Here is a 23,146-nt window from a genome sequence, read left to right as displayed (position 1 = left end):
TTAAATGTGTAAGCATGTGGTTCTAATCGATGTTATGGATTAGCTATAACATTCTGTGATTGATGTATTATTTAGGGAAAAAACCTTTTATACAATTTTGTTTTAATCTTGCAGTGTTTCTTCACAGTGCAATTCCTTTTATTGGATTTGGCTTCCTGGACAATGCCATAATGATTGTCGCTGTAAGTATTTCCCTTTGTTTCTCTTGTATCTCGTGCCAGTGAGTAATTAAAAATAAATCTGGAAGGATGCCCTACATACCAAAGGAAAGGAATGGAATGCTACTGTGTTGAAATCAAGTGGGGTGCAAAGAAACCCCTGGAAAATGGTAACACCAGTACAGAAATTTCAGCCCAAATGATCTGTACCATCTTGTAAATTCTTTGTAACATGTTATGTGGCGGAGCAATATATTGTATAATGCTGTGTCGCAGAGCAGAAGGCCATTCTATTTCAACTGAATGTGCCCTTTTAGATTTTTTCAGTGATTGCACAAGAAAGTGCAGTGCAAAGATCAGGGCTTTGGGCGATTGGAGTGGGAATTATTTCTTGTCTGAGCTATCAGCTGTTGGTCTTTGGTCACTGATAACGTTCATGCCTAACCTATAACATTCACCAAACCTCTACTTTAATGCAGATTTTGCTAAGTGCTACTAAATTTCATAATTTGTGTTGAGTGAGCCATTTAAAATTCACCTTTTTTTAACCAAGCTTTATAGAAAAGTACAAAATTCTTAAGGGGTTGGACAGGCTAGATGCAGGTAGATTGTTCCCGATGTTGGAGAAGTCCAGAACAAGGGGTCACAGTTTAAGGATAAGGGGGAAGTCTTTTAGGACCGAGATGAGAAAAAAAAATTCACACAGAGAGTGGTGAATCTCTGGAATTCTCTGCCACAGAGGGTAGTCGAGGCCAGTTCATTGGCTATATTTAAGAGGGAGTTAGATGTGGCCCTTGTGGCTAAAGGGATCAGGGGGTATGGAGAGAAGGCAGGTACAGGATACTGAGTTGGATGATCAGCCATGATCATATTGAATGGCGGTGCAGGCTCGAAGGGCCGAATGGCCTACTCCTGCACCTATTTTCTATGTTTCTATGTCATCTGCTCTTACAATTTCTCAGGTTATCTGGTGTTTTTGTTTGAAGTTTTACTGCTTTAGAATAGAATAGAATAGAATAGAATAGAATAGAATAGAATAGAATAGAATAGAATAGAATAGAATACCTTTATTTGTCTATGTTTAGAAGTGCTGCACATCAGGAAGTTGTTGATTTTATAGAAAAAAGTAAATTGCCTTGTGAGGGAACATTGGTCAAGGTTTCAAGGTCAGTTTATTGTCAATTGTACCCATTAAGCTACAGTGAAATTTGAGTTGCCATACAGCCATACTAATTAAATAGCAACAAGACACACAGCCACATCAAATAAAAGTTAACATAAACATCCACCACAGTGGCTCCCCACATTCCTCACTGTGATGGAAGATAATAAAATTCAATCTTCTCCCTGTGGAGCATCCTGAGCTCAGGCTACACCTTGCTTAAATAAAATGTATAGTGTGCAATTCTTTAATTTTGCACCGCATTAGTTTAAAGGGCTTTCAGATATTGCTTTGCCTGTCACATCCAAACACAGTGAGGTGATGAAAGTGGATTTCATCTAAACAAACGATGAAAACAGAGAATATTCTGCCAGTATCAGCAGCATCTGTGGGAAGAGAAACAGGCTTGACATTTCAGGTCAAATGTCCTTCCTGAGAATTGGGAAAGATGTTTATCAGTGGGGCGAAGGGCCTGTTTCCACACTGTAGCTGCAAACGAAACTAAACTCTTTGAGAGCTTGGATTCAATGATTGGTCTCATTGCCCACAAAGTCCAGCAATCTCTGGAGCAAGGGGTTCATCTCCTCTGACAGTATTTATGGTCAGCTGATGTTCTCAGGCTGTGAAATTATGAAACTGGATGGCCGCTAAATAAACACAAATATTCAGGCATTCGCCAACTTAAGAGGAGAAAATGGTATGAAATAAAGATGGGAACATCGAACTAGAACTAATGTAAAACACAATGATAAACTGTCTTTGAAAATAAAGAAAGTTTTACTTCAAAATATATTAAACGTTTGTAATTCCCCCCGGTTAAACATTTCATGGTTTGTGCACAGAATTAGTTTGTTTTTTAGCTAAGCAGTAATCATGGAGATTTCAGAATTTACTCGCATGCAACATTTTTCAATTAGCTGTGCAAGAAGAGTTTGTGCGACTTGAGTTTTTTGTCGATTCACTAATTTTTAGTGATACACTCCCTGTGCTTGAGCCTTCTGAGCAACTAGGATTTCCAAGTGTAAAGGGCCTGTCCCACTTGCATGCGATTGCATGCGTCTGGCGCGACCTAACGTGGTCGCTTGAGGCGTAATGTCCGCCGCGCGGGGCCGGTCCCACTTCGAAGTGTGGAGGCGTATGGAGTTGTGCGGGGCTGGACCCGACATCGCGCGGGGCTCCAAAAATCCCACACTGTCTGAAAAATTCGCGCTCCAACGGTCTGTCGGCCCGCAGGTGCATTGAGGGCGTACGCAGCATCTTGACTGCGTACACCTAGCACGCAGCGTTGAGCGATGACGTCACCACCCGGCGTGGCGTTGCGTGATGACATCACCGCCCGATGCCGTGCAACACCCAAATTCAGTCGGCCCGCCTCCTGCCCAGCTGATTGGTAAGTATGACGCAGATTACGTCACCTGCGAATTTAGCGCGTACTCCGCTTCCGTTTTGGTCACGCCAAACGCATGCAATCGCATGCAAGTGGGACAGGCCCTTAATTGTGTTACACCCGCCTCAAGATGTCTCAATTTCCCAATGCAATTATGGTAAGTTTTGCATTGTTGCAAGGGTAAAATTGGCCCATCGTGCTAAAGAAAGTTAGTTTGCTTAGTAAGTCCTGTTACTGGGTTAAATTGGAGAAGCTCATTACAGTTCACCCAAAAAAGTGAAAGTGTGGTTTCAGGCAAGAAATTTCAATTATGCAAAAGGAATAATAATAATAATAATAATAATAACTTTATTTATAAAGCACTTTAAACAACCGCAGTTGCCACAAAGTGCTGTACATGAGAACTCATGGACAAAAAGTTATTACAAACCATTAAAAACCGTAAAACGAAGGACTAAAAAACAGTAAAAATTAAAAGACATTAAAAGCACTAAGAACAGGAGCAATGCCTCAGCCAGTGTCGAAAGCCAGAGAATAAAAATGAGTTTTTAGGGAGGATTTGAAGATGGACAGTGAGGGGGCCTGTCTGATGTGCAACGGCAAGGTGTTCCAGAGTGCCGGAGCAGCAACAGAAAAGGCTCTATCCCCTCTGAGCTTCCGCTTAGACCTTGGTACCTCAAGGAGCAGCTGATCAGCTGACCTGAGGCACCGGGCAGGAGCATATAGGTGGAGCAGCTCAGAGAGGTAAGGCGGGGCGAGCCCATTCAACGATTTGAAAACAAATAACAGAATTTTAAAATGAACTCGAAAGTGCACTGGGAGCCAGTGAAGGGAGGCCAAAATTGGCGTAATGTGCTCCCTCTTTCGAGTTCCGGTTAAAAGGCGAGCGGCAGCATTTTGAACCAGCTGGAGACGAGCCAATGAAGCTCGTGCGACTCCAGAGTAGCGTGCGTTACAGTAATCCAGCCTAGATGTAATAAAGGCATGGATTACTTTCAAAATGCTGCCGCTCGAGGATGGGCTTCACCTTTGCCAGCTTCCTTAGGTGAAAGAAGCTGGACTTAACCACCGCGCCTATTTGTTTATCTAGTTTAAAATCACCGTCCATCCTAAAACCCAGGTTTAAAACTGTGGGTTTTACGGACAATGCCAGTGGACCCAAGTCAACAAAGGGAGTTTCACGGCAGCCATTGGGGCCAAACAAAATCACCTCTGTCTTTTTTTCCATTAAGTCCCAGAAAGTTTAAGGCCATCCAGGACTTAATGTCCTCAAGACAAGACAGAAGTGATTTTAGAGAATAGTCGTCTTCTTTCCTGAGTGGCATATATAACTGGCTATCATCTGCGTAAAAGTGAAAGGAGATGCCATGCCTTCGTAAAATTGAGCCCAGAGGAAGTAGGTATAGAGAGAAGAGCAGGGGCCCTAAAATTGAGCCCTGTGGAACCTCATGGAATGATATTTTTGGTTTGGTCATTGAATGCCAGTTACAGTGGCTTGCAAAAGTATTCATACCCCTTGAACTTTTCCACATTTTGTCACATTACAACCACAAACGTAAATGTATTTTATTGGGATTTTATATGATAGACCAACACAAAGTGGCGCATAATTGTGAAGTGGAAGGAAAATAATACATGGTTTTCAAATTATTTTCAAATAAAAAACTGAAAAGTGTGGCGTGCAAAAGTATTCAGCCCCCTTTACTATGATACCCCTAAATAAAATCCAGTGCAACCAATTGCTTTCAGAAGTCACCTAATTAGTAAATAGAGTCCACTTGTGTGTAATCTAATCTCAGTATAAATACAGCTGTTCTGTGAAGGCCTCAGAGGTTTGTTAGACAACATTAGTGAACAAACAGCATCATGAAGCCCAAGGAACACACCAGACAGGTCAGGGATAAAGTTATGGAGAAGTTTAAAGCAGGGTTAGGTTATAAAAAAATATCCCAAGCTTTGAACATCTCACGGAGCACTGTTCAATCCATCATCCGAAAATGGAAAGAGTATGGCACAACTGCAAACCTACCAAGACATGGCCGTCCACCTAAACTGACAGGCTGGGCAAGGAGAGCATTGATCAGAAAAGCAGCCAAGAGGCCCATGGTAACTCTGGAGGAGATGCAGAGATCCACAGCTCAGGTGGGAGAATCTGTCCACAGGACAACTATTAGTCGTGCACTCCACAAATCGGGCCTTTATGGAAGAGTGGCAAGAAGAAAGCCATTGTTGAAAAAAAGCCATAAGAAGTTTGCAGTTTGCCACAAGCCATGTGGGGGACACAGCAAACGTGTGGAGGAAGGTGCTCTGGTCAGATGAGACCAAAATGGAAGTTTTTGGCCTGAATGCAAAACGCTATGTGTGGCGGAAAACTAACACTGCACATCACCCTGAACACACCATCCCCACTGTGAAACATGGTGGTGGCAGCACCATGCTGTGGGGATGCTTTTCTTCAGCAGGGACAGGGAAGCTGGTCAGAGTTGATGGGAAGATGGATGGAGCCAAATACAGGGCAACCTTGGAAGAAAACCTGTTAGAGTCTGCAAAAGACTTGAGAATGGGGCGGAGGTTCACCTTCCAGCAGGACAACAACCCTAAACATACAGCCAGAGCTACAATGGAATGGTTTAGATCAAAGCATATTCGTGTGTTAGAATGGCCCAGTCAAAGTCCAGACCTAAATCCAATTGAGAATCTCTGGCAAGACTTGAAAATTGCTGTTCACAGACGCTCTCCATCCAATCTGACTGAGCTTGAGCTATTTTGCAAAGAAGAATGGGCAAAAATTTCAGTCTCTAGATGTGCAAAGCTGGTAAAGACATACCCCAAAAGACTTGCAGCTGTAATTGCAGCGAAAGGTGGTTCTACAAAGTATTGACTCAGGGGGGCTGAATACTTTTGCACGCCACACTTTTCAGTTTTTTATTTGTAAAAAAATTTGAAAACCATGTATCATTTTCCTTCCACTTCACAATTATGCACCACTTTGTGTTGGTCTATCACATAAAATCCCAATAAAATACATTTACGTTTGTGGTTGTAACGTGACAAAATGTGGAAAAGTTCAAGGGGTGTGAATACTTTTGCAAGCCACTGCATGTGTCTACCCAACAATTCAGAGCCTGCAACATGGGTAAATAATCCAATTGCATACATTTAACTAGGGTGCAATGCATTTTTAACAATCTTAACAAAGCAGCTTTGGGAGCTCACAATTGTGCTTTGTCAAATGGTTTATTTGGTCTGTAAAATATTAATTATAATTTTGTTTTTCAGGGGACACAAATAGAATTGTCCATTGGAGTAATTTTCGGAATTTCTACTATGGGAGGTGAGCATTCCTGAAATAGCATCAATCCAACCAAATTGTTTGTTTGGGATCTGGATCTATTTTTCCAAATCTCCTTCTGACATAGACAAACATAGAAAATAGGTGCAGGAGTAGGCCATTCGGCCCTTCGAGCCTGCACCGCCATTCAATATGATCATGGCTGATCATCCAACTCAGTATCCTGTACCTGCCTTCTCTCCATACCCCCTGATACCTTTAGCCACAAGGGCCACATCTAACTCCCTCTTAAATATAGCCAATGAACTGGCCTCAACCACCTTCTGTGGCAGAGAATTCCAGAGATTCACCACTCTCTGTGTGAAAAATGTTTTTCTCATCTCAGTCCTAAAGGATTTCCCCCTTATCCTTAAACTGTGACCCCTTGTTCTGGACTTCCCCAATATCGGGAACAATCTTCCTGCATCTAGCCTGTCCAACCCCTGAAGAATTTTGTAAGTTTCTATAAGATCCCCCCTCAATCTTCTAAATTCTAGCGAGTACAAGCCGAGTCTATCCAGTCTTTCTTCACATAAAAGTCCTGACATCCCAGGAATCAGTCTGGTGAACCTTCTCTGTACTCCCTCCAAACGCCATTAGGTCTTTCCTGCCTCACAGGAAACCCATTATCCCACTCATTTTCCATTTGATTTAGACTCCCTGCGTTCTTATTAATTCTACCACCCACTGAGAGACTAATTGAAATGGCCATAAGGAGAATATACACGCTCCACAGAATTAGGACTGAACCTGTGTCACTGCAGGTGTGAAGCAGCAGCTCGACACTTTGTGCCTATCAGTAGTATGTATTTCAGAGCCTTATTTACATGACAGTTTATCAATGCCAAATAAATACACAAATTCCTTTACCTCAGCAAAAAATTGATACCTGGAACTGTTGCAAATATAAGATCTAATTTGTGCTGGAAGTTGCAGGTCTTTTTATGACTGGAACAGAAACGCTTGACTGCATTATATGTGTTGTTCTTTCCGATTTTGTTTTGGATACAATTATATCTGTGTTACATTGTCACACAACTATGTAGATACCTCTTTAGGAATTGAAGTTCACTCTCTTGTGTTGAGCTAAACAGCTAAAGTTGTGCACAATACAAGGTGTATAAACACCACCACCTGAAGAATTCTCAAAAGTGGCCAAAAGCATGTTGAAGGCAGCCCTATAGGAGTTGATACATGAATTCATACATTAAGACAGGACCTCAGTAGTTCGTGCCTGAGCTCTAACGCAGAGTCTGTAGCTGCTGTATAATTTCCCTGATGCCTGTAGCCAGGATCCTCCTCTTGCATAAACACAATGAACTGCAGATGCTGGTTTATAGAAAAAGAAACAAAGTGCTGGAGTAACACAGAGGGTCAGGCAACATCTCTGGAATACATGGATAGGCGATGTTTCGGGTTGGGACCCTGGGACCCTTCTTCAGACCGATTGTAGAGGGAGGGAGAGAGAAAGCTGGTAAAGGGTGGTGTCCAGCCAAAGCAAGGCAAGTGATAGGTGGATACAGCTGTTGTAGATGTGTGTACAAAGGCCAGAAATGAAAAGGATACAAAAGGGGTGACAAAGGGGAACTATAGGAGACAAAACAGGATCAGGAAAGGAGAGAAGAGTGAAATGTAAAGCCAGCTGGAGGGATGCAGGTGGAAGTGGATGGGGAGAGGGGCGAAGGGGGGGTATCTTGGAAGAAATGGGTGCGCACTGGGATAGGAGGGTGTGGCCATGGGAAAGCAAAGGGGGAGGTTCAGAAGTGGGGGGAAAAGGGCAACAAACATGTGGGTGTGTGCTACCTGAAATTGGAGAAGTCAATGTTCTTACTGTAAGTTGTAAGCTATCCAAACGAATATGAGGTGCGGTGCTTCCAGTTTGCCTGTTGCCTTGTTCTAGTATTGGAGACCCACGACAGAAAGGTCAGAATGGGACAGGTAGGTAAAATGGTTAGCAACTGGGAAAGAATGCAAGGGTTTGGAGATACAGATGCTAGGTCTCACTGATGTAAAGGAAGCCATATCGATAGCACAGGATGCAATGGATGCATTTAGAGGAGGTGCATTTGGAAGGTCCCTGAATGGATGCAATGGAGGAGGCAAAGGGACTGATGGTGCATCACCTGCATTTACAAGGGAAAGTACCCGGGGAGGGGGTGATTTGGGTGGGAAGATGAGAAAACCAAGGAATTGGGGAGGGAAAGATCTCTATAGAAAACAGAAAACAATGGAGATTTGACTAGTGGTGGGATCACGTTGTCGGTAATGGATATGTCGGAGAATGATGTGTTGGATGCGGAGGCTGGTGGTGGAAAATAAGGACCAGTAGAATTCTTGCGGGAACACTTTCTATTCTATGCACGCAGGAGATGCAACACTAGCCCCCACAGCTCCTTCCTCATTTCCATCCAGGACTCCAGAAATTCTTCCAGGTCAGACAGAGGTTCACGTGCACCACCTCTTAACTTCATTTATTGCATTTGGTGCTCTTGATGTGGCTTCCTTTACTTCGGCGAGACCAGATGTGGACCAGGCGACCTTTTCATCGAACAATCGCACTCTTGTTTACGTAAGCCTGCTGAATCCGCCATTTACTAATCTTTTTGACAACTCCTCCCTTTCCGATCTTGCCATTTCTGTTCTGGGCCTCCTCCAATGCCAGAGTGAGGCCACACACTAACTGGAGAAACGGCACCTCATATTTCCTTCCGGCAGCCAGGCCCATTCAAACACGTCTGCGCAATGGCGTGGTGCTGGCCAGAAGCTCTCATGTCCTCCAGTGATGCTGACTGAGGCGGGGAGCCTACGGGACTTTAACAACACAGAGCCCACGATCCCTTTGCCAGGGATCAACCTTTGAGCTCTACTGCGGGTGCCTGCGGACTTAACATAGAAACATAGAAAATAGGTGCAGGAGGAGGCCATTCGGCCCTTCGAGGCAGCACCGCCATTCATTGTGATCATGGCTGATCGCCCCCGATCATCCCCTATCAATAACCCCTGCCTGCCTTCTCCCCATATCCCTTGACTCCACTAGCCCCTAGAGCTTTATCTAACTGTCTCTTAAATCCATCCAGTGACTTGGCCTCCACTGCCCTCTGTGGCAGGGAATTCCATAAATTCACAACTCTCTGGGTGAAAAAGTTTTTTCTCACCTCAGTCTTAAATGACCTCCCCTTTATTCTAAGACTGTGGCCCCTGGTTCTGGACTCGCCCAACATTGGGAACATTTTTTCTGCATCTAGCTTGTCCAGTCCTTTTATAATTTGATATGTTTCTATAAGATCCCCGTCATCCTTCTAAACTCCAGTGAATACAAGCCTAGTCTTTTCAATCTTTCCTCATATGACAGTCCCGCCATCCCAGGGATCAATCTCGTGAATCTACGCTGCACTGCCCAATCACAAGGATGTCCTTCCTCAAATTAGGAGACCAAAACTGTACACAATACTCCAGATGTGGTCTCACCAGAGCCCTATACAACTGCAGAAGAACATCACGGAGCTAGCGGTCTCTGGTCAGAGACCGACTCCGACTACATTCTATATTTGTCCCGCCCACTTCCCTAACATCGGTCTGAAGAAGGGTCTCAACCCGAAACGTCACCCATTCCTTCTCTACAGAGATACTGCCTCTCCCACTGAGTTACTCCAGCATTTTGTGTTTACCTTTGGGAACTCCAAGCTGCAGGAGCTTCAACTGCCCCGATACGGGGGCTTCGACCGCCGGCTGTGGGAGCTTCGATCGCCCCGACGGATTGTTCGACTGCCCCAACCGCGGGAGTATAAAGAGGAAGAAGATTGGACTTTGTTGTCTTCCATCACAGTGGGGAATCCGCTGTGGTGGATGTTTATGTTAACTTTTATGCAGTTGTGTGTCTTGTTGGGTTTTTTTTTTGTATGGCTGAATGGTAATTCGCATATCACTGTACCTTAATTGGTACATGTGACAATAAACGACCTTTGAGTTACTCCAGTATTTTATGGTCCACAGAAGTTTCCAGCATTTGCAGTTCCTTGTGTCTTCTTGCTGAATTTTCCCTTGTCAGAATCCACTGCTCAAGTAAACAGTCTGAAAAAGGGTCTCGACCCAAAACGTCACCCATTCCTTCTCTCCAGAGATGCTGCCTGTACCGATGAGTTGAGTCCAGCATTTTGAGTCTACCTTTGATTTAAGCCAGTTCTTTCCTACACAGATTAATTAACGATCTCATTCCTGTTTATGGGGCTTGGTGGCGTGGGTGTTAGCTGGTGTTTGCGGAAATTGATAGTGAATAGCTTTGGGGTTCTGAGAATCATGCGTTTCCGAGTAGGTGTGTTGCTATCTCTGCTGCTCATGTGCTCACTTTTCTTATGTCTGTTTCTAATTTGCTCTCCTGTTCTTGCCTTTTGGCTTTTTCTTGTTTCCAAACTTCTCCCCCTCATTATTCTCACTCTTTCCCAATTTCATTGGGTAACTAAATTGCTACTTGCTACAATTGTCGTACATCTTTCTGTTTTCATGAACGATACAATGTCTGGTTTGTAACATGACATAGAACTTATGTAGCCTTATGAAAAGGGAAGAGAATAATATTATTTTAACCATATGGTACCATTAACAGCATAAAACATCACAAGACACTGTTACCACTGGCACAACAATAGGCCTCAGTCCAAACCTTGTTTATATTATCACTCTCAACATCTGTGGTTCCCATGATTTGTTTCGGCATCTTTGGATTATCAAGGTCCGGAGGTGGTAGATTGTAATTGAAAGCCCCAGAGCTCCTGATGTAAAGAGTATGTAAAAAGCTCGGAAAAATGCTGAAAAGCAGGACCTCCAGGGTTGTTATCTCCGGTTTGCTTCCAGTTCCTCGTGCTGGCGAGAGCAGGAACAGGGAGATACGGGACCTGAACGTGTGGCTGAGGAACTGGTGCACGGGGCAGGGATTTAGATTCTTAGATCACTGGGATCTGTTTTGGGGTAAGGGGGAACTGTACAAAAGGGACGGATTGCATCTTAACAGGTGTGGGACCAGCATTCTGGCAGGCAGGTTTGCCACTGCTACACGGGTGGTTTTAAACTGAATAAGGGGGGTGGGGTGTCGAATGGGCTAGTGGAGGATGGAGTTAAAGGGAAAGGGTTTCTTAAATGTGTGAGCGTAAAGACAGAGGGGTGTAAAATGAGGGTAGAAGCAATAGGTAGCAAGGTGAAAAGTAAAAGTGGCAGGCCGGAAAATCCAGGGCAAAAATCAAAAAGGGCCACTTTTCAACAAAATTGTATAAGGGGTAAGAGTGTTGTAAAAACAAGCCTGAAGGCTTTGTGTCTCAATGCAAGGAGCATTCGTAATAAGGTGGATGAGTTGAATGTGCAGATAGCTATTAATGACTATGATATAGTTGGGATCACGGAGACATGGCTCCAGGGTGACCAAGGCTGGGAGCTGAACATCCAGGGATATTCAATATTCAGGAGGGATAGAGAGAAAGGAAAAGGAGGTGGGGTAGCGTTGCTGATTAGAGAGGAGATTTACGCAATGGAAAGGAAGGACATTAGTTTGCAGGATGTGGAATCGGTATGGGTAGAGCTGCGAAACACTAAGGGGCAGAAAACGCTGGTGGGTGTTGTGTACAGGCCACCTAACAGTAGTAGTGAAGTTGGAGATGGTATCAAACAGGAAATTAGAAATGCGTGCGACAAAGGCAAAACCGTTATAATGGATGACTTCAATCTACATATAGATTGGGTGAATCAAATTGGCAGGGGTGCTGAGGAAGAGGATTTTTTGGAATGTATGCGGGATAGTTATCTAAATCAACATGTAGAGGAACCAACGAGAGAGCAGGCTATTTTAGACTGGGTATTGAGTAATGAGGAAGGGTTAGTTAGCAGTCTTGTTGTACGTGCCCCCTTGGGCAAGAGTGACCATAATATGGTTGAGTTCTTCATTAGGATGGAGAGTGACATTGTTAATTCAGAAACAATGGTTCTGAACTTAAAGAAAGGTAACTTTGAGGGTATGAGACGTGAATTGGCCAAGATTGACTGGCAATTAATTCTAAAAGGGTTGACGGTGGATATGCAATGGAAGACATTTAAAGACTGCATGGATGAACTACAAAAATTGTTCATCCCAGTTTGGCAAAAGAATAAATCAGGGAAGGTAGTGCATCCGTGGATAACAAGGGAAATCAGGGATAGTATCAAAGCGAAGGATGATGCGTACAAATTAGCCAGAAAAAGCAGCATACCGGAGGACTGGGAGAAATTCAGAGACCAGCAGAGGAGGACAAAGGGCTTAATTAGGAAAGGAAAAATAGATTATGAAAGAAAACTGGCAGGGAACATAAAAACTGACTGCAAAAGTTTTTATACATATGTGAAAAGAAAGAGATTAGTTAAAACAAATGTAGGTCCCTTGCAGTCAGAAACGGGTGAGTTGATCATGGGGAACAAGGATATGGCGGACCAATTGAATAACTACTTTGGTTCCGTCTTCACTAAGGAAGACATAAATAATCTGCCGGAAATAGCAGGGGACCGCGGGTCAAAGGAGTTGGAGGAATTGATTGAAATCCAGGTTAGCCGGGAAGTGGTGTTGGGTAAATTGAATGGATTAAAGGCCGATAAATCCCCAGGGCCAGATAGGCTGCATCCCAGAGTACTTAAGGAAGTAGCTCCAGAAATAGTGGATGCATTAGTAATAATCTTTCAAAACTCTTTAGATTCTGGAGTAGTTCCTGAGGATTGGCGGGTAGCAAACGTAACCCCACTTTTTAAGAAGGGAGGGAGAGAGAAAACGGGGAATTACAGACCAGTTAGTCTAACATCGGTAGTGGGGAAACTGCTAGAGTCAGTTATTAAAGATGGGATAGCAGCACATTTGGAAAGTGGTGAAATCATTGGACAAAGTCAGCATGGATTTACAAAAGGTAAATCATGTCTGACGAATCTTATAGAATTTTTTGAGGATGTAACTAGTAGCGTGGATAGGGGAGAACCAGTGGATGTGGTGTATCTGGACTTCCAGAAGGCTTTCGACAAGGTCCCACATAAGAGATTAGTTTACAAACTTAAAGCACACGGCATTGGGGGTTCAGTATTGATGTGGATAGAGAACTGGCTGGCAAACAGGAAGCAAAGAGTAGGAGTAAACGGGTCCTTTTCACAATGGCAGGCAGTGACTAGTGGGGTACCGCAAGGCTCAGTGCTGGGACCCCAGCTATTTACAATATATATTAATGATCTGGATGAGGGAATTGAAGGCAATATCTCCAAGTTTACGGATGACACTAAGCTGGGGGGCAGTGTTAGCTGTGAGGAGGATGCTAGGAGACTGCAAGGTGACTTGGATAGGCTGGGTGAGTGGGCAAATGTTTGGCAGATGCAGTATAATGTGGATAAATGTGAGGTTATCCATTTTGGTGGCAAAAACAGGAAAGCAGACTATTATCTAAATGGTGGCCGACTAGGAAAAGGGGAGATGCAGCGAGACCTGGGTGTCATGGTACACCAGTCATTGAAAGTGGGCATGCAGGTGCAGCAGGCAGTGAAGAAAGCGAATGGTATGTTAGCTTTCATAGCAAAAGGATTTGAGTATAGGGGCAGGGAGGTTCTACTGCAGTTGTACAGGGTCTTGGTGAGACCACACCTGGAGTATTGCGTACAGTTTTGGTCTCCAAATCTGAGGAAGGACATTATTGCCATAGAGGGAGTGCAGAGAAGGTTCACCAGACTGATTCCTGGGATGTCAGGACTGTCTTATGAAGAAAGACTGGATAGACTTGGTTTATACTCTCTAGAATTTAGGAGATTGAGAGGGGATCTTATAGAAACTTACAAAATTCTTAAGGGGTTGGACAGGCTAGATGCAGGAAGATTGCTCCCGATGTTGGGGAAGTCCAGGACAAGGGGTCACAGCTTAAGGATAAGGGGGAAATCCTTTAAAACCGAGATGAGAAGAACTTTTTTCACACAGAGAGTGGTGAATCTCTGGAACTCCCTGCCACTCCTGCACCTAATTTCTATGTTTCTATGTTTCTATGTTTCTATGCTTGAGCTTGGATGCCAAGAAGCAGGCAGAGCTTGTACTGATGATGCTGGTCTGTTTCTCCATGAGGAATTGCTTATTGATACTTCAGAGGGTTGATCCAATCCAAAGACTTGAGCACAAAAATCTAGTCTGACATTCTCATGGAAAATAAGTGAGTTTGGTATTCTGACTACGAGCGCCCAGGTCATAGGTCACTCATGGAAACATAGAAAATAGGTGCAGGAGTAGGCCATTCAGCCCTTCGAGCCTGCACCGCCATTCAATATGATCATGGCTGATCATCCAACTCGGTATCCTGTACCTGCCTTCTCTCCATACCCCCTGATCCCTTTAGCCACAAGGGCCACATCTAACTCCCTCTTAAATATAGCCAATGAACTGGCCTCAACTACATTCTGTGGCAGAGAATTCCAAAGATTCACCACTCTCTGTGTGAAAAATGTTTTCCTCATCTTGGTCCTAAAAGATTTCCCCCTTATCCTTAAACTGTGACCCCTCGCTATAAACATTCTCGGCAACTGCGTTGTGTGCAGGCCTGCGTTTTGGCCGTGGTTGGGATCGGGCCCGGGTCTCCGGCGTTGTGGGCGCTGCGGGCGCTGTTGAGTTGCTGATGAGCGATTTCCGCAAAGGAGCGGCGGTCAAAAGGATAAATGGCAGGAGAGAGGAGGCAGGGACTGAGGAACGGGAGAGGGGCTTTTATTGGGCGGGTGTTTACAGGAGAGTTCCGCTGTCCTTTCTGTCCAGGGCTGTCGGCTGGCCCGGTGGGGCAGGCGGAGTTGAGCTGGAGTTGGCATTTCTTCTCCGCGCTGGCTGTGGGTTGCCGCTGTTCTGGGCCGCTGTCTCGTTGGTCTGGGGTTGCCCCGGATGTCTCCAGCCCACTCTGGTGGGGAGGGGGGGAGAGATGGTCCAGTGGTGGTTTGGCAATGGTTCTGCAGCACTTGTGGCGCCAGGGACCCGGGTTTGATCCTGGCTGCGGATGAGGCTCGAGTTTGTGTGTGTGCAGCAGCAGCACAACAGCGCAGCAGCTCCAGTCTCTCCTGTCTCCCACTCGCATCCCCCCCCCCCCCCCCCCCTCTCTCCCGATACCTGGCACCCCCGTTCCTCAGGTTAAATATATTTTTGCACATAAATCGTGAATAAAGGTAAGAATATAAACACAGTTTCTTCAGCCAGCGCTTCATTCGCTTTTTCTTTATAGCGAGTGACCTTTGACGAATCCCATGATTCCTTGCGTTTTTCAGAATACCGAACTCACTTATTCAAAGGATGCAACTTTGACAGACATATTGGAGGAAATATTGTCTGAAGCTGCCTTTGCACTTGGGTAGTCGTTTGAGAAGATAGGGGGAAGTCAACGTACAATGTCCTGGCTAATATCTATCCCTCAATTAGTGATAATGAAATGAATGATATGATAGCTATTTTCTGAGAACGATTTGTGTGCGAGTTGACTCTTGAATTTCCAGTTTTGCAAATGCAACTAGACTGCAGGAATAGTTCCAAAGTAATTTGAAGTGACCCCAGTATAAATGGATATCTCGAACGCCATATGGGATTGGTGAGTACTGATGAACCTGTACCCCAGGATATCGCCTTCTGCAAGTCCAGATGAAAATAAATCCAGACAGCATGATTATTTTAAGGAGCAGGGCATGTCTATTAAACCTTCCACTAAACTGGTGTTATTTTAACTGGTTTGTTTTGTTTTGTTCAATACAGCTGCTGCACTGGGTAATCTTGTGTCAGATGTAGCTGGCCTGGGGTGAGTATACCTCGTGTACTTGAGTCATCTTAAAGCTGAGAACTGTCTAATGGAAAAATATCCAAGGATTCAGTTAATAAAAACATTTCCCATCAATGTCAAATGTTTCATCGGCACCTAACGTGAAGAAAGAAATGCAGCTTGGAGTACAGTGCTTTCTATGTTTAAAATAATGAATAAACCCTACTGACTTAGACTTAGACTTTTTTTTTTTTTTTTTACTGCTTGCTGTGGTCAACATTGTAGCTGGATCGTTATCTAGGAGAACATCACGGCTTAGAAACATAGAAACTATGTGCAGGAGGAGGCCATTCGGCCCTTTGAGCCAGCACCGCCATTCATTGTGATCATGGCTGATCTTCCCCTATCAATAACCCGTGCCTGCCTTCTCCCCTTATCCCTTGACTCCACTAGCCCCTAGAGCTCTATCTAACTCTCACTTAAATCCATCCAGTGACTTGGCCTCCACTGCCCACTGTGGCAGGGAATTCCATAAATTCACAACTGGGTGAAAAAGCTTTTTCTCACCTCAGTCTTAAATGACCTCCCCTTTATTCTAAGACTGTGGGCCCTGGTTCTTGACTCACCCAACATTGGGAAAAAAAATTCTGCATCTAGCTTGTCCAGTCCTTTTATAATTTTATATGTTTCTATAAGATATCCCCTCATCCTTCTAAACTCCAGTGAATACAAGCCTAGTCTTTTCAATCTTTCCTCATATGACAGTCCCGCCATCCCAGGGATCAATCTCGTGAACCTACGCTGCACTGCCTCAATCACAAGGATGTCCTTCCTCAAATTAGGAGACCAAAACTGTACACAATACTCCAGATGTGGTCTCACCAGAGCCCTATACAACTGCAGAAGAATACAGCTTAAGGCTTAAGGCCGTAAGTGCTGTATTTACAAACTTGAAAATAGTTTTTTAAATTAAATTTGTATATTTGTTCCTGGTGATGATTCTTATACCAAATACCAATTCTTTTGCAATCAGTAAAAGGAAGCATGACTAATTGGGACGACAGATGGCACAATGGGCTAAGTGTTCGGCTGGCAACCGGAAGGTAGCTGGTTCGAATCCCGCTTGGAGTGCATACTGTCGTTGTGTCCTTGGGCAAGACACTTCACCCACCTTTGCCTGTGTGTGTCCTTGGGCAAGACACTTCACCCACCTTTGCCAGTGTGTGTGGATGTAATTATGTGAAGCACTTTGGGGTCAATGCAAGTTGACTAAAAATGTGCTATATAAATAAAGAAATTTAAATTTAATGCTAAAATATAAATTGTTTCAGAAAAGTTATCACTGACTAGATATTTTCAACTATTTATGGACTGTTAACTGTACAGTTTTCTAAAAATATACAATTCCATGCCTTTTGGAACTGGATTTGATTTGGGTTTTGTAAATATCTGGATAGAGAAGCAATAATTGTTCAGTATTTTAAGCCTCCAAACTGTTCTACGAGTTGGAATGGTTAATTTCTAATACGAGGTTTATAATAGTGTTGCCTGCAAATATAAACAGTCCCTTCATCCAGCTTGGTCCGCGCCGACCAACGATCCCCGCACATTAACACTATCCTACACCCACTAGGCACAATTTTTATATTTACCCAGCCATTTAACCTACAAACCTGTACATCTTTGGAGTGTGGGAGGAAACCGAAGATCTCTGAGAAAACCCATGCAGGTCACGGGGAGAACGTACAAACTCCGTACAGACAGCACCCGTAGTCGGGATCAAAACCGGGTCTCTGGCGCTGCATTCGCTGTAAGGCAGCAACTCTACCGCTGCGCCACCGTTGTTTCTGAGCCTCTTTAAACAACATTACCCTGAATCCCCTGAGGAGTCGTCTATCCGGGAATGTTGTACCGCAACATAGTCTGCTCATTCAAACACTTGCTTCAGATGTGCCCACCACCTTGTTAACCATGTGCATGCTGAACAGTACGAGCCATTCAGCCTCCTACGCCACGTGATAAGATCTTGGCTGAACTGAATTTAACCTGGCCTCTGCATTCCAATTCACCTATTGTAACCTCTCGCCTCCCTGCTTATCAAGAATATTTCTGCCCCAGCCCTAACAATAATCAAAGCCATTACTTCCACTTCCTGTGTAGAAAGGGAGTTCCAAATACAGTAGATTCTAGAGATAGAGATAAAAAATTATCATGTATATGGGTGAAGCTTCATTTTCAATATAGCGACACTTGGTTCTGCACCTTCCCACAAAATAAAACATATCCTCCACATCTACCCTGTCAAAACCCCTCAGGATCTTGTGTATTTCAAATCAATTGCCTCTTGCTTTTCTAAATTCCAAAGCTTAACCTGGCCAACCTTTTCGAATTAAAAAAAACCCCCCACTCATTCTAGAAACACCGTTACTCCTGTGAAAATCCGTGAAACTAATTTACAATGCGACAGCAACGGCTAAAGTTCTGGTTTACAAAATGAGGAGGAGGGGGGAATGTTGGAGACTGGAGATGGGGTTTTCTGGGAGAGTGAGGACTGGAACTGCGGGAGAGTCGGAGACAGAGAGAGAGATGGGTCTGCTGGCGCATGGCGGAGAGTGTAGAACACCGAGCACGGAAGGAGAACTATTGCTGAGGCTGACACGTGGCTGAGGTAGTGAATCCAGGTCAGAACCCCATCCAAGAGAGCAGCTGGAATCGGGGGAAGCAGCGAGAGAGGGTCTCACAGAACTCCCATCAGAGAGAGAACTTTTTCAAAGTAGGCATACCTTGCAGTGGAGCTGTAAAATGTAGAAAGAAGCATTTTTTTTTTAAATGAGGGGGAGGAATGTAGGAGAAGGGGTTGTCTGGGTGAGTGAGGCCCATTTTATGTGGATTGTTTCTGCCAAATTGCTGGTTGTCTGGTGCATTCTTTTTCCAGGCAAAAGAGGGGAACATGAAGTCATATTTGCAAAATGTAAGAAAAACTGATGTCACTTTTATTTTTTCCAGACTTGCTGCATATGTGGAGGCTCTTGCATCAAGGCTAGGACTACCAAGTCCTAATCTAAACCCCAAACAGGCCGACATGTGGCAGACTCGACTGAGCTCGCAGCTGGTAAGGATTTCTGGTGCTACCCTGCCTGATTCAGTCTTTTTTCCCTTCAATTTTTCTGATCTGTTTGTAGACTTGACTGGCTCCCCAATACATGAACTTCAGTTCTAAATACGTCAAACAGATATGGCACCATGAATTTAGATAAATAGGAATTCATCAAGGGGTTTTCAGCTGAAAAAAATAGAATATGAATGAAGAATGCTGAAGATGAGACACAAAAAGCTGGAGTAGCTCAGCGGGACAGGCAGTATCTCTGGAGAGAAGGAATGGGTGACGTTTCGGGTGGAGACCCTTCCTCAGACTGGTTAGGGATAAGGGAAACGAGAGATATAGACGGTGATGTGGAGAGATAAAGAACAATGAATTAAAGATATGCAAAAAAGTAACGATGAGAAAGGAAACAGGCTGTTTGTAGGGTGAGAACGAGAAGCTGCTCATTGTCACTGTTCACTTAACAGAGAACAATTGTTTGTTTATACATTACTACCCACATTACCTTGTAAATAGCGATGATGCCTTTTGAGGAAATAAAATAATTATATGCTTTGATTGTCATATTTTAAAGTCATACAGCATGGAAACAGGCCCTTCAGCCTATTGTGTCTGTGCCAAAATGTATACTAAACCAATTTACCAGCACTTGGACTATAGATGTGTAATCCTTGGATATCTAAGTGAATGTCAAGAGTCCTCTTCAATATTGTGTGGATCTCTGCCTCCACCTCCCCCTCAGGCAGTGCGTTCCAGATTCCAATAGTCTCGCTGAAAAATAAATGTGCCCCTTACCATAAGCCTGCACCCTCTAATTATATGCGCCTATATCATTGGGGAAAACCTATTTACTGACTTCCATTTTTATGCCTTTGTGAATTTGTACACCTCTATCAGGTATGCCTTCAACCTCTTCTGCTCCAAGGAAAATAAATTCAGCCAATCCAATCTTGTAACTAAAACACCCCATTGCAGGTAAATCTTTTCTGCGCCCTCTTACTGGATTCTGTTTTGACTCAGCTGGTCAAATCTCATTGTTTTAACCCTCAGGGTTATAACTCTCAAGACTTCCCATATCTAAATGTATTTTATATTTGCAAGCATTTTCAAAGTGTGAGCAAAGGTAAGGGGGGGGGGGGGGGGGTCCTGTAAGTGTGAGCAGTGAGGGGTTCCTTGTGAGTGAGCAAAGGTGAGAGGTTTCCTGTGAGAAGTGAGGGGGTCCCTGTGAATGTGAGCAAAGGTAAACGGGGGAGGGGTCACTGAGTGTGATCAGTGAGGGGTTCCCTGTGAGTGGGGAAGACCCTGTGAGAAATCAAGGGTAAACGGGTAAGTAAACTGTCATTTCAAGGTACAATTATCAAATAAAATCTGCATAAAGGGGGCGCTGCCCCCCTTTACCCCCGCCAGGAGTGTTGCCCCTTGGAAACCTACTGCACCCCCATCTCTCTTCATCTTATTTCAGTTTTTTCCTGTCTCATGCCTGTTATTAGACGATAATTTGTCAATCTCCCTGGGACCTGTCACTATTGCAAACAATGTAGTTGCTGAACATGCATCAATCTGGTGCAAGGTTAACAAACAGATTTTTTGCTTCAGACAAATGTGTCACATTTGGCTGTTAAATAAATCTGATTATATACTTTAAAAAAATACTCTACAACTGCTTTTTCCCTTGTGGATCTGAGATATATTGTTGAAGAAAGTACTGTTTAGTTTGGTATGACCAGTCTGCGCAATTCAATATATTATGGTTTAAACAAACAGTCCCCTCTAACTTTGCTGTATGCTTACTTAATCTCTGAATTTATACATTCTGCCGCTTCATAGCCACAACCAGTACTTGCAACCTCACAAGTTGTAGGAGTACAATTAGGCCATTCGGCTCATCGAGTCTACTCCCCCATTCAATCATGACTGATCTCTGCCACCTAATCCCAGTTTCCTGCCTTCTCCCCATAACCCTTGACACTTGTTCTAATCAAGAACTTGTATATCCACTGACTTGGCCTGCACAGTCCTCTGTAGCAATGAGTTCCACAGATTAACTACGCTCTGACTAAAGAAGTTCCTCCTCACCTCCTTTTTAAAAGAGCGCCCTTTCATTCTGAGGCTATGACCTCTGGTCCTTGACTCTCCCACCAGCGGAAACATCCCTTCCACATCCACTCTATGGCTGTCATTATTTTTGCAATTTTCAATGAGGTCCCCCCCCCTTAACCTTCTACACTACAGCAAGGAGAGGCCTAGTGCTGTCAAACGCTCATCATATGCCAAGCCACTCATTCCTGGAATCATTCTTGTGAACCACCGCTGGACCCTCGCCAGAGCCAGCACATCCTTCCTCAGATATGGGACCTCAATTTGCTCACAGTACTACAAATGCGGCCTGACCAGTGTCTTATAGAACCTCAACATTATATCCCAGTTTTGTAATCCAGTCATCTTGATGTAAATGCTAGCATTGAATTTGCCTTCGTTACTACCGATTCGATTTGCAAATTAACCTTTTGGGAGTCCTGCACCAGCACTCCCAAGTCCCTTTGCACCTCTGATTTCTAGATTCTCACTCCATTTAGAAAATAATCTAAGCTTTTATTCGTATTACCAAAATGCATGACTCTGCACTTTGCTATACTGAAATTCATCTGCCACTCCTCTGCCCACTCTCCTAACCTGACCAAGTCCTTCTGCAGAGTCCTTGCTCCCTCTACACTGCCTGCCCCTCCACCTATCTTCGCATCATCTGCAAACTGGTCCACAAAGCACTCCACACCCTTATCCAAATCATTAATCTACAAAGTGAAGAGAAGTGGCTCCAACACTGACCCTTGCGGAACTCCACTAGTCACTGGCAGCCAACCTGAAAAAGTGCCTTTTATTGCAACTCTTTGCCTTCTGCCATCCAGCCAATTTGCTGTATATGCCAGTATCTTCCCTTCAATACCATGGGCTCTCATCCTCCCTCGCAGTCTGACAAGCGGCACCTTATCGAAGGCCTTCTGAAAATCTAGGTAAGCAACAGTTGAAGAATTTAACACATGATTTCCCTTTTTAACACAGGAGGAAAATGCTCATTCTAAACCAGCTAATAAAAAATATTTGAAGCCCAGAAGGTTAAGTTTAAATCTTGAATTTATTGATATCTGACTTAGGAACTAACATAAGTGGGTTAAATTTATAGTTTGGGCTAAGATGCAGAAAACATTTCTGACAACGACTCCTTGCCAGGATAAAGGAGCTGTGATCTTTAACTTTGAAGATTGATTTCATTTGTGTGATTAAATTTATTTGGAATATGAATTAAATCATTTCCTGATCTGTTACATAAAATATCTTAATGTCATTTTCTTTCAGGGAAAAGTTATAGGTGTAACCATTGGTTGCATCCTCGGAATGTTTCCACTACTGTTCTTCAAAACTGAGGAAGAGGAAATGCAACAAGAACCCAAGAACTGAACCAGTTTACTGATCATTGAATCTATTGCTTGCATCCAGAAGTAATTCTGGAAAAAGAACAATCTTTCATTGAACACCATGTCATTCCAGACTAGGAATGCGGTGGAATATTAACTTTAACATTAACAAAACAAGTTTCACTACTACAATCATAAACTATATCCATTAATTCATTATCTGCATTCTTTTTAAAAGCAAGTGGAGTCACTAAATGTACAGTCATGTGGTCTTTAAAATCAGATTCACTGCATGTCAGACTGCGGTGTTTAATTATCTGCAATACTTTGAAACAATGTTGTCAAGTAGTTAATGTTAAACGTTTTTATCGAAGAATCTAAATGTATTGTTAAATTATGTAAATGTCATAACTGATGTATTCATTTAAAAAAAGATTATTTACATTTGATATGCTGCAATATTTAAGTCTTATGTATCGGTCTGCCTTCCGCAAAGACCGCTCCCTCCGCAACTCCCTTGTCAATTCTTCCCTTCCCTCCCGTACCACCCCCTCCCCGGGCACTTTCCGTTACAACCGCAAGAAATGCAACACCTGTCCCTTCACCTCCCCCCTCGACTCCATTCAAGGACCCAAGCAGTCGTTCCAGGTGCGACAAAGGTTCACCTGTATCTCCTCCAACCTCATCTACTGCATCCGCTGTTCTAGATGCCAGCTGATTTACATCGGGGAGACTAAGCGGAGGTTGGGCGATCGTTTCGCCGAACACCTCCGCTCAGTCCGCAATAACCTACCTGAACTCCCGGTGGCTCAGCACTTCAACTCCCCCTCCCAT

The 23,146-nt window shown here is 43.8% G+C and overlaps 1 protein-coding gene across 1 annotated transcript in view; it reads left to right on the top strand.

Moving 5' to 3' along the window:
* Window positions 1-22,934, top strand: part of tmem65 (transmembrane protein 65) — a 70,381-nt gene extending 47,447 nt beyond the window's left edge. The window contains exons 5-9 of the mRNA XM_033018985.1: window positions 115-182; window positions 5,987-6,041; window positions 15,793-15,835; window positions 18,803-18,908; window positions 22,254-22,934. Of these exons, the coding sequence (XP_032874876.1) occupies window positions 115-182; window positions 5,987-6,041; window positions 15,793-15,835; window positions 18,803-18,908; window positions 22,254-22,355 (374 nt within the window). The 3' untranslated portion in view covers window positions 22,356-22,934. The remainder of the gene's footprint in view (window positions 1-114; window positions 183-5,986; window positions 6,042-15,792; window positions 15,836-18,802; window positions 18,909-22,253) is intronic.
* Window positions 22,935-23,146: the final 212 nt, after the last annotated feature.

The sequence above is a fragment of the Amblyraja radiata genome, chromosome 4 (assembly GCF_010909765.2).
Source record: "Amblyraja radiata isolate CabotCenter1 chromosome 4, sAmbRad1.1.pri, whole genome shotgun sequence".
In the NCBI taxonomy this organism is placed as follows: domain Eukaryota; kingdom Metazoa; phylum Chordata; class Chondrichthyes; order Rajiformes; family Rajidae; genus Amblyraja; species Amblyraja radiata.
Note: the sequence above shows the minus strand (reverse complement) of the source record. Positions and strands in the feature narration are given on the sequence as shown.